Source organism: Pongo pygmaeus, chromosome 16 (genome assembly GCF_028885625.2).
Source record: "Pongo pygmaeus isolate AG05252 chromosome 16, NHGRI_mPonPyg2-v2.0_pri, whole genome shotgun sequence".
NCBI lineage: Eukaryota > Metazoa > Chordata > Mammalia > Primates > Hominidae > Pongo > Pongo pygmaeus.
This window is the reverse complement of record NC_072389.2, coordinates 50803276-50818564: the sequence shown is the minus strand read 5'-3', so window position 1 is coordinate 50818564 and position 15289 is coordinate 50803276. Positions and strand designations below refer to the sequence as shown.

Sequence of the window (15289 nt, the reverse complement as noted above, 5' to 3'; positions counted from 1 at the left end):
AGGAATAGACCTGTCTTAGCATCCCTGCCGGCCTTAACTATTCGCTAGGAGCAGCCTGTATAGGAAGCATGCCTGGGTGCAAATGCAGATAGGTCTCAGAGTACAGCAATGGAGCCCTTAGGTCATTTTGTTCCCTGTGGCTGGAGGTGTGTGAGGCACATTCTCCTGGCCACCACAGGAACCAGAACAAAGACCAGGATGGGTGTGACACAGCCTGATTTAAATGCCAGTCTGCATCTTTAATAACAGGTCTGACTTGTAAAGTAGTACAAGCTGCTGCTCAGGATGGCACTGCTTTCAGGAGTGTCTTTTGAGTCAGCAGAATAAGAGGGCTCCCAGGCAGACTGCATAGGGACAAAGTGATTCGTGTGTGCCTCACCTCCTCTCTCCTTGCTATTATACTTGCAATCCAAACAGGAAAGAAGTACTCGCCCTGACTCAGAAGCAGTCTATTCCCTGTTCCTCCATTCTGAGAGGGTGAATTGACAGATCCTAGGATTCCTCACTTGAGGCCTAGGCTGTGAGGTGGTTAAAGGCCAAAAACCACCCACCTGCAATGAGTGCATTTGCCTGGAAGCTGCAATTGCAGCAAGAGCCCCTGATGTCACAGTATGTTAATGCCAGTAAGCGTCTTAGGGATCACCTCCTGTCTGTACATTTATCCCTAAGGGAAACTAACTTTCTCCAGTGATAAAAATTTCGCTTCTAGTACTAGCTATGCTCTTTCTTCAAAGCTATGAAGGTGCAAAATAGATGGAGCTGAGTGGTAGGCTACAGGCCCAGGAAGGCTGCATCAAAGATAGATTTCTCCAGATGGCGGTGGGGATGAAATGTCTCAAAACAGCCCTGCCTTAACGGGAATGTCCTAACCATCCCACAGTTGTTAATTTCTCCTAGCAGCTTTGTCTTCCTTCTATCAGCATCATTGTTATCTCAAGGAGACGTTCCTGAGCCAAATCTCACCCAGTTCTAGTCTCACTGTTGCTCATTTCTATCCCTAGAGGTGTGGAGTTTTACCGGCTGTCTAGAATTAAAGCAACCTTGCAGGAAAATAACAGTTCTGTGTATCCTCACCACTAGGCTCTCTCCTAACAACTCATGCCTTCTTCACTTTTGTTCTTCCAATATCATCAGACTGGATAAAGAAAAATAGCAGATAGATTGGTGTAGCCCCGTAATTCCCCATTATGGATATAGTTTTATCAAGATATTTAAAGTAAAACTCCTAAGGCCAATTTCTATCTCTACTCCTAGGGTCTCCAACTTAAGAAAATTCACCTTTTTCCAAAAATCAAATCCCAGCCCCACCACCTACACCTCTGTGATCCTGGGCAGTTATCAGACCCAATGCATCTCAGCTTCCTCACCTGTAAAATGGTAATAACAATAGTTACCTCCTAAGGTTGCTGTTATGAGATAACATGTATAAAGCAACTGAAATATAATAGATGCTCAACAGAGCTGGGGCTCTGAATTTTAGGTTTCAGAAGGAGCTGACGTAGATCTGGTATTAAAAATCCAGCCAAATATGAGAATAAGAAAAGAAATTGTACAAAATAAAGGAAACACCCAGCAACAAAATAAGGGAAACACCCAGGTGTGTGGCTGGTCATTGATATCTTCGTCCTTGAATTCCTGGATTAGCAGACATGGAAAATACATAAACTCCTAAGTAGGATCCTTATTATTAAATTAAATAATGTACATTAAAACATTTTGAAAAATATAACTTACTAGAATAACCTACAAGACAGTGATATGCTTATAGTTGCAATAAACAGAGATTTGTTAGGGACAGGAGGGCGGTATGGTAAAAATGTTTGTGAAAATGTGGAAAACAAGAACCTTAGCCTAGAACCCAAGAAAAGTCTAGCGCTCAAGTCTCACAGAGCCCATACAGGCAAATCCTTGGCTCAGGATCCAAGGCATTTTGAGGGAGCTGATTACTTTGTCCCCTTTCAGAAGCAGAAGTTCATCAACCTCCTACTCATCTCCACTTAATACTCATCTACTCTCTGTCAGTATCTGTGTGCCCTCTCACTTGTTTAATTACTAAAGGGCTGACTCTCTCTGACTATTCTAGTGCATATTCCTCAGACAGTAATTAACTAAGCCATTGAGATTCCCTGCAGTCTCCATCTAGGCAGAGTTTCTCCTGCCAGGCCAATTCATCACTGACTAGCCCGTGGGTTGGCTTCTCTTGGGCCAGGTGTCCACCCCATATCCAATCAGTTAAGGCCTGACATCGTAGGCTTAGATGAATAAAAGCATGGAAACACATGGGATCCCAAAGATCCCAGCAAGGTCTTTGGACTGGAATGTTTTTCTTAAATGACGATTCTGAGCATGGCTGTTAATAGATGACAGATGAATTGATCATTAAATGATCAAAACCTCAAGCCTAACATCAAACTGGGAGACTCAAAAAGTTAGAAAATATCTTAAATCCTATAAAATGTTTCAGATAGATTGCTTTCAAGCATCTCACTGTTTAAACAAAGGTCAGACCATACAGAAAATCCTAATTTGCCTAAAAAGTTATAGTTAAAAAAGGCTTAGGCCAGCCAGGAGCAGTGGCTCCCACCTGTAATGCCAGCACTTTGGGAGGCCAAGGCCAGGAGTTTGAGACCAGCCTGGCCAACACGGCAAAACCCCATCTCTACTAAAAATACAAAAAATTAGCCAGGGGTGGTGGTGGGTGCCTGTGGTCCCAACTGCTTTGGAGGCTGAGGCACAAGAGTCGCTTGAACTCGGGAGAAAGAGGTGGCAGTGAGCCGAGATCGCGCCACTGCACTCTAGTGTGAGCAACAGAGCGAGACTATCAAAAAAGAAAAAAGGCCTAGGCCGGCCGAACTTCATCAGACCAATTGAGACAATACTAGAATTTGTAGAACTAGGAGAACAATACCACAAGATGGCAGCATTATCCCTTTTGTGCCTTGTCCTGTTAAAAAGTCTGAGAGCCAGATTATCTGTTGAGCCTGCTCTCAATCTGCCCACCTCTTTCCTGAAGCTATTTTTAAGAGACCCGAGCAGCCCCTAGTTGATGGAGAATATATAAATCTAAACAGACATGGCATCTATTTTTGTATCCTCCAGTTCACTCATTATCTCTGAGCTCATTTGATTTCTGAAATCTCAGGACCTGTTATTATTTTTTAGTCTAATTAAATACATAATTAGGCATGGAAGCAGTGGCTTGTATTATCCAAGGATTACAAGCTCCTTTGCCATGTCTGAATTGCAGAAATTCAGTTTTTTAATTGTAATGTTATTTGGCATTTATGTAATCCAGTTTTTCATTATAGCTTTTTAAAATCTATGTATATCTCTTTCCTACAAGATTCAATTCAAGCCCAAAATACATACTGAAAACCAACTATGAATGTTAATTTTATGTGGGAATTTGGGTAGGCCATGGTGCCCAGTATCTGGCCAACCACCAGTCTAGATGTTGCTGTGAAAGTATTTTTAAATGAGATTAAATTTAATTCAGTAGACTTAGAGTAAAGGAGATTGTCCTCCATAATTGTGGGGGCCTCATCCAAGCAGTTGAAGGCTTTAAGAGAAAAAGACTGAGATCCCCAGGGAAGAGGAAATTCTGCCTCCAGACCGCCTTTGGACTCAAACTACAACATCGACTCCTCCCTGGGTTTTCAGCTGTTAGCCTGCCCTACAAATTTCAGACTTGCCAGCCCTCACAGTAAGCTATAGACCAGGCACCGCACCGTGGAATACAAAGATAATTAAGAAATATCTTGGGCCACGTACCTGTAATCCCAGCTACTTGGGAGGCTGAGGCAGGAGAATCGCTTGAACCCGGGAGGCAGAGGTTGCAGTGAGCTGAGATCGAGCCACTGCACTCCAGCCTGGCAACAGAGCAAGACTCCGTCAAAAAAAAAAAAGAAAAGAAATATCATTGATCTCATGTTAGGAAAACTCCTTACTGGAACCAATAATTGCCTCCATAAGTGGAGGGCAAGCTCAGACCAAAGAAAGAGGCAGACCACTCCAGGTTGGTAGGTAGCCAAAAATTTATTCAGGGGAAACTTACATAGTAGGCAGTCTTGGGCAGCAGCAAGACAAGGTACATCTCAGGACTTGCACTATACACCTAACCTTTTATACCATGAAAATGAAAGTGCACAGAAAGTCTCTGATGACATGTTAAGCCATCTGGTTGCTTTCTTAATCTATTTACTCTAGTTATCTTCTACCTCTTTAATTCCTACTTACAGGGATTGTTTGGGTTCCCTACAATGAACGTTCCTAAGCATGCTGGGCAGAGGGTGGGACTGCGGGGAATGGGGTAGGGGGAGGTTCCAGGCAGCAGCAGTTCACTGCTTTCTATGACTCACTTCAGTCATATACCCAGAACCCATCTGAAAAACACATGAACACATAACTAATACTGTAAGTGTTAAGGCAATGTATTATGAAAATACTGTGGGAACACAGAAAAATAAATTCTTTGGGTGGCAGTGAGAAAAACCGTAAAGAGGTGCCATTTGACTTGCAAAGAATAAACAGGTCTCCAACAGGCAGACATTAGAGGCAGTGGAAACCCAATGAGCAAAAATAGATGTGCAAAAGGTGGCAAAATAAGTAGTCCCCCATGTAGATATGTGACTTCGAGGTATAAGATATAATATCCAACATTTGAGCTTTACTATTTTGTTAATAAGGGCTTTTATATAGATACCATGAAACTTTACATCCTTATCAAGCTACAAGCTCTTAGTATCCTAACTTCACGATTTTAGAAACTTAGGAACACAGAATTTAAGCAATTTGTCTAACACCCCAAATCAAGCAGGAACATGAACCAAAGCAGTCTGACTTTATTTATTTATTTATTTATTTATTTATTTATTTAGGGACAGGGTCATGTTCTATCACCAGGCTGGAGTGCAGTGGTGGGATCATGGCTCACTGCCTCGACCTCCTGGGTTCAAGTGATCCACCCACCTCAGCCTCCCAAGTAGCTGGGGCTACAGGCATGTGCCACCACACCTGTCTAATTTTTTCTTTTTTTTTTTTTTTTTTTTTGGTAGAGATGGGGATCTCACTATGTTGCCCAGGCTGGTCTCGAACTCCTGAGCTCAAGTGATCCTCCTGCTTCAGCTTCCAAAAGTGCTGGGATTATAGGTGTGAGTCATCATGCCCGGTTTCAATCTGACTTGAGTTATAATCCTAAACACTATATTACTAAGGCCCTATATGCTTTAAAATTTTAAATGTTATAATCAAAGGGGAGCCTAGGAACCTTCAGGTTTATAGACATATTTTTGTTTCTTAGTATTCCCTTGTCTTTTTTTTGAGACGGAGTCTCACCCTGTCACCCAGGCTGGAGTGCAATGGGGCGATCTTGGCTCACTGCAACCTCCGCCTCCCAGGTTCAAGCGATTCTCCTGCCTCAGCCTCCCAAGTAGCTGGGATTACAGGCACGTGCTACCACGCCTGGCTATTTTTTTGTATCTTTAGTAGAGATGGGGTTTCACCATGTTGGCCAGGCTGGTCTCGAACTCCTGACCTTCTAATCTATCCACCTCGGCCTCCCAAAGTGCTGGGATTATAGGCATGAGCCACCGCGCCAGGGCTGTATTCCCTTGTACTTTTTAACTGTCTCTTCTAATGGACTAATAAAAGTCAGGCCTAAAAATAAGAGTGAAAATCATTCTCAGAGTGATTTTCAGCCCATCCTTATCAGGATTTGAACATTGCAGGCTTCCTAGAGCTCATTAGGAATATATTTATGGTCTAAACCAGAATGAACAGCTACAAACTTTTCCTCTGTTTACAATAAAGTGACAGTAGGGGGCGACTTCTTGTTACTTTTAACCAAAAATAGGTGGATTCTGTTTATTCTTTACATGCCTACAAGCCTCCCTTATTCAGGGTACGTACATGAAGCATAAATTATCTTGACCTTCCACGTTGGTCTAGGCCTGTTCTTTTCGCTTTCTCAATCATCACCCCCATCCCATCCCAAATTTTACCCACCTTCTCTTTGATTGCCCTTCTTTTACATTGTGTTTCTTTGGAATTTTTGCTTTAAGTGCTTTTCAAATTGCAGTCATTAGAACTGTCTCTCTTGACTACTCACTTCATTCTCCTACAGGTTTTGAAAATAAACCTAGTCTCACTCAAATGCTAACCTGAAGACTAAATGGAATCTGACCTCATACGTACAAACTGAGCTAAAACAGTAGGAATAAACTTGTAATCCCAGCACTTTGGGAGGCCGAAGCAGGCGGATCACAAGGTCAGGAGATCAAGACCATCCTGGCTAACGCGGTGAAACCCGTCTCTACTAAAAATACAAAAAATTAGCCAGGCATGGTGGTGGGTGCCTGTAGTCCCAGCTACTAGGGAGGCTGAGGCAGGAGAATGACGTGAACCCGGGAGGTGGAGCTTGTAGTGAGCTGTGCGACAGAGCGAGACTGTCTCAAAAAAAAAAAAAAACAACAACAAACAAACAAACAGTAGGAATCGACTAGCAACAGAACAAATCTTAAATATCTGATTAACCTGAACAAACCTATATAAGAACTATCTTCATCAAAAGAAATTTTTAGAAACCAAGTAACTTTTTAAATGTGTGCACAATGAGGCTTGGAGGTTTCATGATCAAGAATCACTGCTTTGTAGGAAATTTTATAGATAGATTCATCATATGAATCTGATGAAATCTGTAGACCCAATCCTGGGAAATACACATACACAAAATTCTGTGATATAATTATAAGGGTTTGTGTCCTCTCCAAAAACCATTCACAGAAGTTCCTCCCTCAGGGATCCAAAAACTCCAAGGTTAAAAAAATTAAAAATCTGGATGAAGGGGTCCTAGCACACCACAGTCATGTCTATTATGTCCTATAATGGAGGGCCTGTCATGGCCATGAAGGGGAAGAACAGTGTGGCTATCGCCACAGACAGGTGCTTCAGGATCCAGGCCCAGATGGTGACCACGGACTTTCAGAAGATCTCACTCATGGGTGACTGGCCGTACACCGGTCTAGCCGGGCTTGCCACGGACGTCCAGACAGTTGCCCAGTGCCTTAAGTTCCAGCTGAACCTGTATGAGTTGAAGAAAGGTTGGCTCATACTCTCATGAGCATAGCGGCCAACCTCTTGTATGAGAAACAGTTTGCCCCTACTATACTGAGCCAGTCATTTCTGGGTGGGACCCAAAGAGCTTTAAGCCCTTCATTTGCTCTCTAAATCTCATAGGCTGCCCCATGGCAACTGATGACTTTGTGGTCAGTGCAACCTGCACCAAACAAATGTACGGAAAGTGCGAGTCCCTCTGGGAGCCCAGCATGTATCCAGAACACCTGTTTGAAAGCATCTCGGCCGGGTGCGGTGGCTCACGCCTGTAATCTCAGCACTTTGGGAGGCCGAGGCGGGCGGATCATGAGGTCAGGAGATCGAGACCATCCTGGCTAACACAGTGAAACTCCGTCTCTACTAAAAATACAAAGAATTAGCCGGGCGCGGTGGCGGGCGCCTGTAGTCCCAGCCACTAGGGAGGCTAAGGCAGGAGAATGGCGTGAACCCGGGAGGTGGAGCTTGCAGTGAGCAGAGATCACGGCACTGGACTCCAGCCTGGGAGACAGAGCGAGACTCCGTCTCAAAAAAAAAAAAGCAAGCATCTCTCAAGCCATGCTGGATGCTGCGGACCAGGATGCAGTGTCAGACATGGGAGTTATTGTCCACATCATTGAAAAGGACAAAATCACCACCAGGATTGAAGGCCTGAATGGACTAACCCTGTTCGCAGAGCCCACTTTTTTTTTAAATAAAATAGCCTTAAAAAAAAAAAAAAAAAGTTAAAAATCTGACCTAAAATATACTATTAGTTGGAAATTTTCATTTTTTATAAGTCATACATGCAGGGATCCTTTTGAAGCACTTTCTACCAAACTACTAATAGTAGGTATTATTTTTGTTCTCAAAGAAAAGTGAAAAACTTTATGAAATTGGTTTACTTTGACTAGAATCTTTTCACACTATCATATTTATTTATTTACTTATTTTATTTTTTTTGAGATGGAGTCTCGCTCTCGCTCTTTCGCCCAGGCTGGAGTGCAAGCACACCACCACGCCCTGCTGATTTTTGTATTTTTAGTAGAGACAGGGTTTCACCATGTTGGCCAGGCTGCAGGCTGGTCTCGAGCTCCTGACCTCAAGTGATCCAACCGCCTCAGCCTCCCAAAGTGTTAGGATTACAGGCATGAGCCACCATGCCTGGCCTCTATCCCTTTTTTTTTTTTGAGACAGGATCTCACTCTGTCACCCAGGCTGGAGTGCAGTGGTGCGACCTCGGCTCACTGCAACCTCTGCCTCCCAGTACAAGTGATTCTCCTGCCTCAGCCTCCTGAGTAGTAGCTGGGATTACAGGCATGCACCACAATACCCGGCTAATTTTTGTATTTTTTGTAGAGACAGCATTTTGCCATGTTGGCCGGGCTGGTCTCGAACTCCTGGCCTCAAGTGATCCACCCACCTTGGCCTTCCAAAGTGCTGGGATTACAGGCATGAGCCACCGTGCCTGGCCTTTCTATCACCTTTCTAAAAGAAATTTCATGAGTGGACCCATAATTTTGTGACACAATAGATGGAGAACATTAAGAGAAAGATAACAGGTGAGAAAAGAGTGGAATGTTTAAAATAATGTACATGAAGGGGAGTATATAGTGCTATGCACAGAAGGATGTTTGATAAATGACATCAGATAATTCAGAGAACTTTTTTTATTAAATGTGTAAAAAGCAGTTCTCATCTTACAAGCTCAAAATCAGACGAATGTATGAGGGTGTATAACTGTTATATTTATAAACTGTATCACCCAAAAACTCAATGAGGACACAATCTATATTACATTCAACATTGCATATTTACATGATACTTACTGCAAAGTAAATACAAAATGAACTCCCATCATTTTAGTTCAGAACACCGGTGATATAATTTCAAAACAAAGGCAATTTTTTTCAACAAAAAACACAAGTCTCCCAAGTACCAATTCACTAATTTGCAGAAAAATACAACACTAATTATGAGTTCCATTCCAGTTTAGTCAGTAAGATACATTGTTTGTTTGTTTTTGTTTTTAGAAACAGGGTTTCACTCTGTCATACAGGCTGGAGTTCAGTGGTGCAATCAGAATTCAAAGAATCTTCCCACCTCAGCCTCCCAAAGCACTGGGATTACAGGTGGGAGCCATCACAGTCTAGTAAGGTGTGTTTTTGTTACTGAAATACAGCTAAAGTTTTGGATTGTAATCAACAAAATAACAGTACTTCTGGTTTACAATTGACTTTAAAATAGAAGATACTAATATATATTTATTTTCACATTTTTTTAAACCTTCAAAACTGAAATACAATTCTGAAAGTATTTGTGCCTTGTCATTTGTTCAATAAATTTGATTTGTTTTTAAACAGGTCACAAAAGTTCAATTAACTAACCAGAATTCTATATCTATTGCCGGTCTACTGGGGTTGTCTTAAGTCTGACTATATCAAAAGCAGCAGCTCAGAATTTATTTCATAAAATTAATCCCAAGAGTTACTGGGTAGCTTTTAAAGTATTTCATTGTTTATAATACAACTCGCTAGATAGAAAGTCTATACTAGTGACTCGTGACATCAAAATTATCTGGAGAGCTTTTTAAAAAATACATGGGATCCACATCATAACTACACTAAGAATCGAGAATGTCTGTATTTTTGTTAACGTTCCCAGGTGATCATGCTTTGCAGCCTAGTGTGGGAAACCCCAACCTACCACTAAGCCTGTGGTTCTCAACTTTTCAGGTGCACTGGAATCACTGGGGGAAACTTTAAAAACAAAAAGCAAAGCAAAACAAACAAAGAAAACAGATGTGCTTCAGTAGATAGAGAATTGTGTGCAGGAACCAGCATTTTAAACAACCACTGCAGTTGGTCCCAAATGACTCAGAAACACTGTACTACCTTTGTCAGATATCATATTACAATGAGTACATTCAGCAATTTAGGTGACATTGTCTGCAAGCCCTAATGAATCCTGCCCTAGGCAGTTTTAGCAAGTGTTTGAGGGCAACACTCAGCCTTTCAAATAAAATATATTTATATTCTTAAATATTAGATCAAAGTCAACTGAATTGTGAGACCATCATTCATTAAAGAAGGCAAATGCTCTTTCCAACAATTTAAACCTTTAAACAAACCAGTTCTTAGCCCTCAACTTAAACGTAATGCTTTCTCCATCGTTAGCCTGATATGTGATCAGAGGTAGTGATTCCATCTTACCAAAAATGTATTGTGGATTATAAAAGATACCATTCATACATCTTCACAGGCTTTGTACAGTCCCTATGTAATGGAGATTGGAGACCAGTTGGATATTAAATAATATTGTAAAACAGTAAACAATACACTCTTGATTTTAAACAATGAAACCTCATATTTCCTTCAAACAATAAATTCTTACATATAATATCCAGAAAAAAATTCTAGAAAACACTAAAGGTATCATGCTGCCTCTTTTGTGAAGTTATTTACTAATTTTTCGCCATCCCTGTAATTATCTATAAAATGGGTAGTTGGTGTACATCATTCCACTTCAAGAAACTTTCTTTATTTATTTATTTATTTTTTTTTTTGAGATGGAGTCTCGCTGTCACCAAGGCTGGAGTGCAGTGGCACAATCTTGGCTCACTGCAACCTCTGCCTCCCGGGTTCAAGAGATTCTCCTGCCTCAGCCTCCCAAGTAGCTGGGACTATAGGCGCACGCCACCACACCCAGCTAATTTTTGTATTTCTAGTAGAGACGGGGTTTCACCATGTTGGCCAGGATGGTCTCAATCTTTTGACCTCGTGATCCGCCCGCCTCGGCATCCCAAAGTGTTGGGAGTACAGGCGTGAGCCACCGCGCCCGGCCTCACTTCAAGAATTTTTTACAAGCACAGAAACTATATCTCAGTGTATGATAACTGTTACTGTAATACTATATTGTATTATAAATATACAAGCTCATTTGAGTGTGTGATAGCTCCACCACCTCCACCAAGCTTTAGGATATATATAATCTACTTTGAACCCAAAAGCTACAGAAGCAGTGACAACGACGCTAAGAAGCAGAAAGAGTATATGGTTAGTAGAATCTATCTGGCATCTTGCTCACCTGAACTACACCTAAAGTGCTGTTATTTCCCGTGCATGCACTTTTCCATTATGTTGTTCTCAAAGGCTCACCTCTTTCCCATAAGCCACCATGCCCAGTCCACAAACCAAACTATTTTTAATGTTCAAGAGAAAAGAAAGGTAGCAACAAGTTCCTTATTTTTGTTAATTCCTTGTTTCTTGTAATAAAGAGTATCACTTCCTCTCACCAAAAAGCTATAGAGCTTCTGATGAAACTCAACTGTTCAAAAGGCTTACCTCTTTTCCAGGGGTAGGTGTGATTAAACAGCTGGCATTTCTTCTTAACAAAGTAATGAAAAGGCAATTACTAAAAAGTCAGCATTGTATTACCAGAAAGGCAAGTCATTTCATAAAATAAGAACTGGAGAGTTTTAAATCTGTATTCATTAAGAAGCTAAAAAATTCATACTAATTTTTAACCACTTAGAGTTTTGACTCACAATAATCAAACCACTTTCCAGTTTATAAATAATTCAAGATCAAAATAATAAATTTTAAAATTAAACAAAATTTGAAAAACTTACATATAAATATCAAAAACCAAGCAACATGACGTCTGCTACTTGGAAAAAAGGCATGGAGACAAAGTAATACCGGAATAAGGATTTCAACATATGACATAATGGCGTAAGGCACTACCTCAACTTCAGTCTACACTTGAGTCATCATAACCCAAATATGGGACAGGAGAAGAAAACACACAAACACAGCTTTTCACGTCCTTTTGGCTGGTCTGGCAGTTAACTGCTTTTCTCTTTCAAACTCCTTCTCTCGTTGCTGCTCCCTTTCCAACTCTTCTTTTTGCCTCTTCTGCTGCAGTTTAAGTGCTCTTTTCTGTGTTAAAAAAAAAATTTAAAAACCAAGAAAGCAATCAGGGGTTACAGGTTTAGCCTAATTTGAAAATAACAGTGCTCTGCTTTGAGGTAATTCATTCACACTAATAAACTTCATCTTGGACATTTAAATTTGGGATAATTTAAGGTCCCTTTGATTCAAAAAAATTTGTTGCTCTAAACTCTTATTAAATGAGAACTGTAGGGCATATCCAGAAAATCTAAGCCTATCAGCCCAGCTATTAGTAAAAATGCTCGGAGCCCAGTTGAAAAAAAAATGACATTTTTAAGGCTGCACACAGTGGCTCATATCTGTAATCCTAGCACTTAGGGAGGTCGAGGCCAGAGGGCTGCTTGAGCACAGGAGTTTAAGACCAGCCTTGGAAACGTAGTGAGACCCTGTCTCTAATATTTCTTAAACAATGACATTTTTAAAAAGAAAACAATGTACCATGAATTAATTATGCTATTGTATATGAGGGTATAAAAGTCAAAATATGAATACTGGCCAGGCACAGTGGCTCACGCCTGTAATCTCAGCACTTTGGGAGGCCAAGGCGGGCGTATCACCTGAGGTCAGGAGTTTGAGACCAGCCTGGCCAACATGGTAAAACCCTGTCTCTACTAAAAATACAAAAATTAGGTGGGCGTGGTGGCGGGCACCTGTAATCCCAGCTACCTGGGTAGCTGAGGCAGAAGAATCGCTTCAACCCGGGAGGCAGAGGTTGCAGTGAGCCGAGATTGCACCACTGCACTCCAGCCTGGGCGGCAACAGCAAAACTCTGTCTCAAAAAAAAAAGAATACTGAAAAAAAACAACAACAAAGACAATTAAACCTCTACTTTTGTAAAGAATGTGAAAGAATTTTCAACTCACTTTTAACTTTGATGTTTTTTCATGAAGCATCAGCATCTCTTTTCTTATATTCACCAACTTGGCATGATAGTGTTTAGCCTCAGCAAACTTAACATGGAAAAATAAATGAAAAGTCAAGTTAAAATAGACTAAAATATCAAAATGAATAAATAAGGCAATATATAAATGACAGTTTGTGCTTCCTAAATTGGTCAAAATTTTTACAGCCTTATCTTCACATTTTAATTCCAAAATAAAGATTTCCTTATATTGTTAGTAGGATTTGAAAGACATTTGATTTAGTTCAGATTGACAAAAGTGTTACTAAACATAAAATAGACATTTACATTAAGATGGGCATAGACAATATTTTACTTTAAAAATATATAATTCTAAAATTTCAGATAAGACTATCTAATAATGCTATCAGTTTCATTTAAGAAAAGTAAAACATTCTCTCTGCCTTTACAAGAGAGAGACTGAGCCAGAGCACATGAAATAGTTTAAGTGAAGTGTCTGCCCATAAGGAAAACCCAAGCTGTGGCCACAGAGCCCTGGACAGAGAGGACTGTGAAAAAGTTTAATCCCATTCCTTGGGCTCCTTTAGTCAGACTAAGCAGAATGATCTCTGTGAGGACACTCTCCTTCTTGAGGAGTCGTTAAGTACAGACTTTACAACTCAGCCAACCTGCATAATCTAAAATGAAGTCTTATGTCAGGAGAAGATGGGAGGATGATGCAAGCCTAGAGATGTCAGAGAGAAGGAGAAATGCACCCTATTTTCAGACAAGGTTACAGAAAGAGAAGAAATGAAAGAAATGTCAGTAGAGAGATTCACGGCCTTAATGTAGCTGCAAGTAAAGTCATTGTCTGATTAGCTCAGAAGTTACAGTCCCTTTTTACATATCCTGGGCCTTCCAGTTTTCAGTTCCCAGATGGTAATAAAAACTACTCTTGACTAAGAGAAGAAAAAAGAGGAAGACTCCATCCTGCCCCTTCAGACTAAAGCAACAGTATTACATCTGCTTAGTTAATTCATTCAACATTCATTCATTCAACAAATATTCCTTCTGTTGCAACAGGATTTCAGTGGGGAACACAAAAGTAGGTCAGTGTAGCCTTGCCCACCTCCCTCACAAGAAACCAGGAACTACCGGGCAGATGACTCTGTATTTACTTCCACAGGCCTCTAATGTCAGAGAATATGAACTTTGTTTTTAACTGTTATAAATGGAAAACATTAGTAAACCACCTTTGTCCAAAGAAAAGTCCATTTTTTGAGGTATGCATGAATGGCTACAGTCATATAAACCCAGCTTCTTTTTTTCTTAAGAGATGGGGTCTTGCTACATTGGCTAGGTTGGTCTTAAACTCCAGGCCTCAAGCAGTCCTCCTACCTCAGCCTCGCAAAGTGCTGGGATTAGAGTCATAAGTCACCATGCCCCGCCAACAAACAAAACTATTTTTAATGTTCATCAGAAAATAAAGGTAGCAACAAGTTCCTTTTTTTGGTTAATTCCTTGTTTCTTATAATACAGAGTATCACTTCCTCTCATCAAAAAGCTATAGAACTTCTGATGAAATTCAACTGTTCAACTATTTATATTGAAAGATATAATTGATCATTCTCAAAGTGTCCACTTCAGCCTATGGCATTAATTTATTATAGCATTATGAATATGCCATATAATTAAATAAAATGCTAATTTGAGAAACCATGTAATTGGTAAAGAGAAATGCACTTTCTTTAAAGAAAAAAAAAAATGGTACCCCAAAGGTTCTTTACTTCCAGTTCGCTCTTTTTTTTTTTTTTTTTTTTTGAGATAGGGTCTCCCTTTGTCACCCAGGCTGGAGTACAGTGTCACAATCACAGCTCACTTGTGGCCTCGACCTCCTGGGCTCAAGCACTCCTTCCACCTCAGCTTCTGGAATAGCTGGGACTACAGGCATGTGCCACCACGCCCAGCTATTTTTTTAAATTACTTTTTGTAGAGATGGGTTCTCACTATGTAGCCCAGGCTGGTCTTGAACTGCTGGGCTCAAGCAGTCCTCCTGCCTCAGCCTCCCAAAGTGCTGGGATTACAGGTATGAGCCACTGTGCCAAGTCTCAGTTCTCTAAGTCTTCAATCATAAGCAGATCTATTCCAAATGCACAAATAAGTTCAATTTCCTACTACAAATTCAACATTTGAAAGATAACAATTCAACACAATAGAAGTTCAATCAAGGTTTCTTGTTAAAAAGACAAATTCTAAACTTAAAATCTAGCTATTGCTAAGACAAGATGTCATTAAATTACATCAACTAAATCATACTTACCAAAGCATTAATATCCAACATAGAATGACATTCTTTAAATTTTGAAATCTCTTGTTCCAGTGTGTCTAACAATACAACTTGGTTCTGTCT

The 15289-nt window shown here is 40.5% G+C and overlaps 1 protein-coding gene and 1 pseudogene across 9 annotated transcripts in view; one reads left to right on the top strand and one right to left on the bottom strand.

The window, feature by feature from the left end:
• Positions 1–6862: 6862 nt before the first annotated feature.
• On the top strand, positions 6863–11393 carry LOC129013847 (proteasome subunit beta type-3-like; annotated as a pseudogene).
• BLOC1S6 (biogenesis of lysosomal organelles complex 1 subunit 6) overlaps positions 8742–15289 on the bottom strand; it is a 77091-nt gene continuing 70543 nt past the window's right edge. For all 9 annotated transcript variants that reach the window (XM_054450667.2, XM_054450669.2, XM_054450662.2 and 6 more), the window contains 3 exons: positions 15200–15287; positions 12902–12988; positions 8742–12026 (listed from right to left, as the gene is read on the bottom strand). In XM_054450667.2, coding sequence (XP_054306642.1) covers positions 11907–12026; positions 12902–12988; positions 15200–15287 — 295 coding nt within the window. In that variant the 3' untranslated portion in view covers positions 8742–11906. The remainder of the gene's footprint in view (positions 12027–12901; positions 12989–15199; positions 15288–15289) is intronic.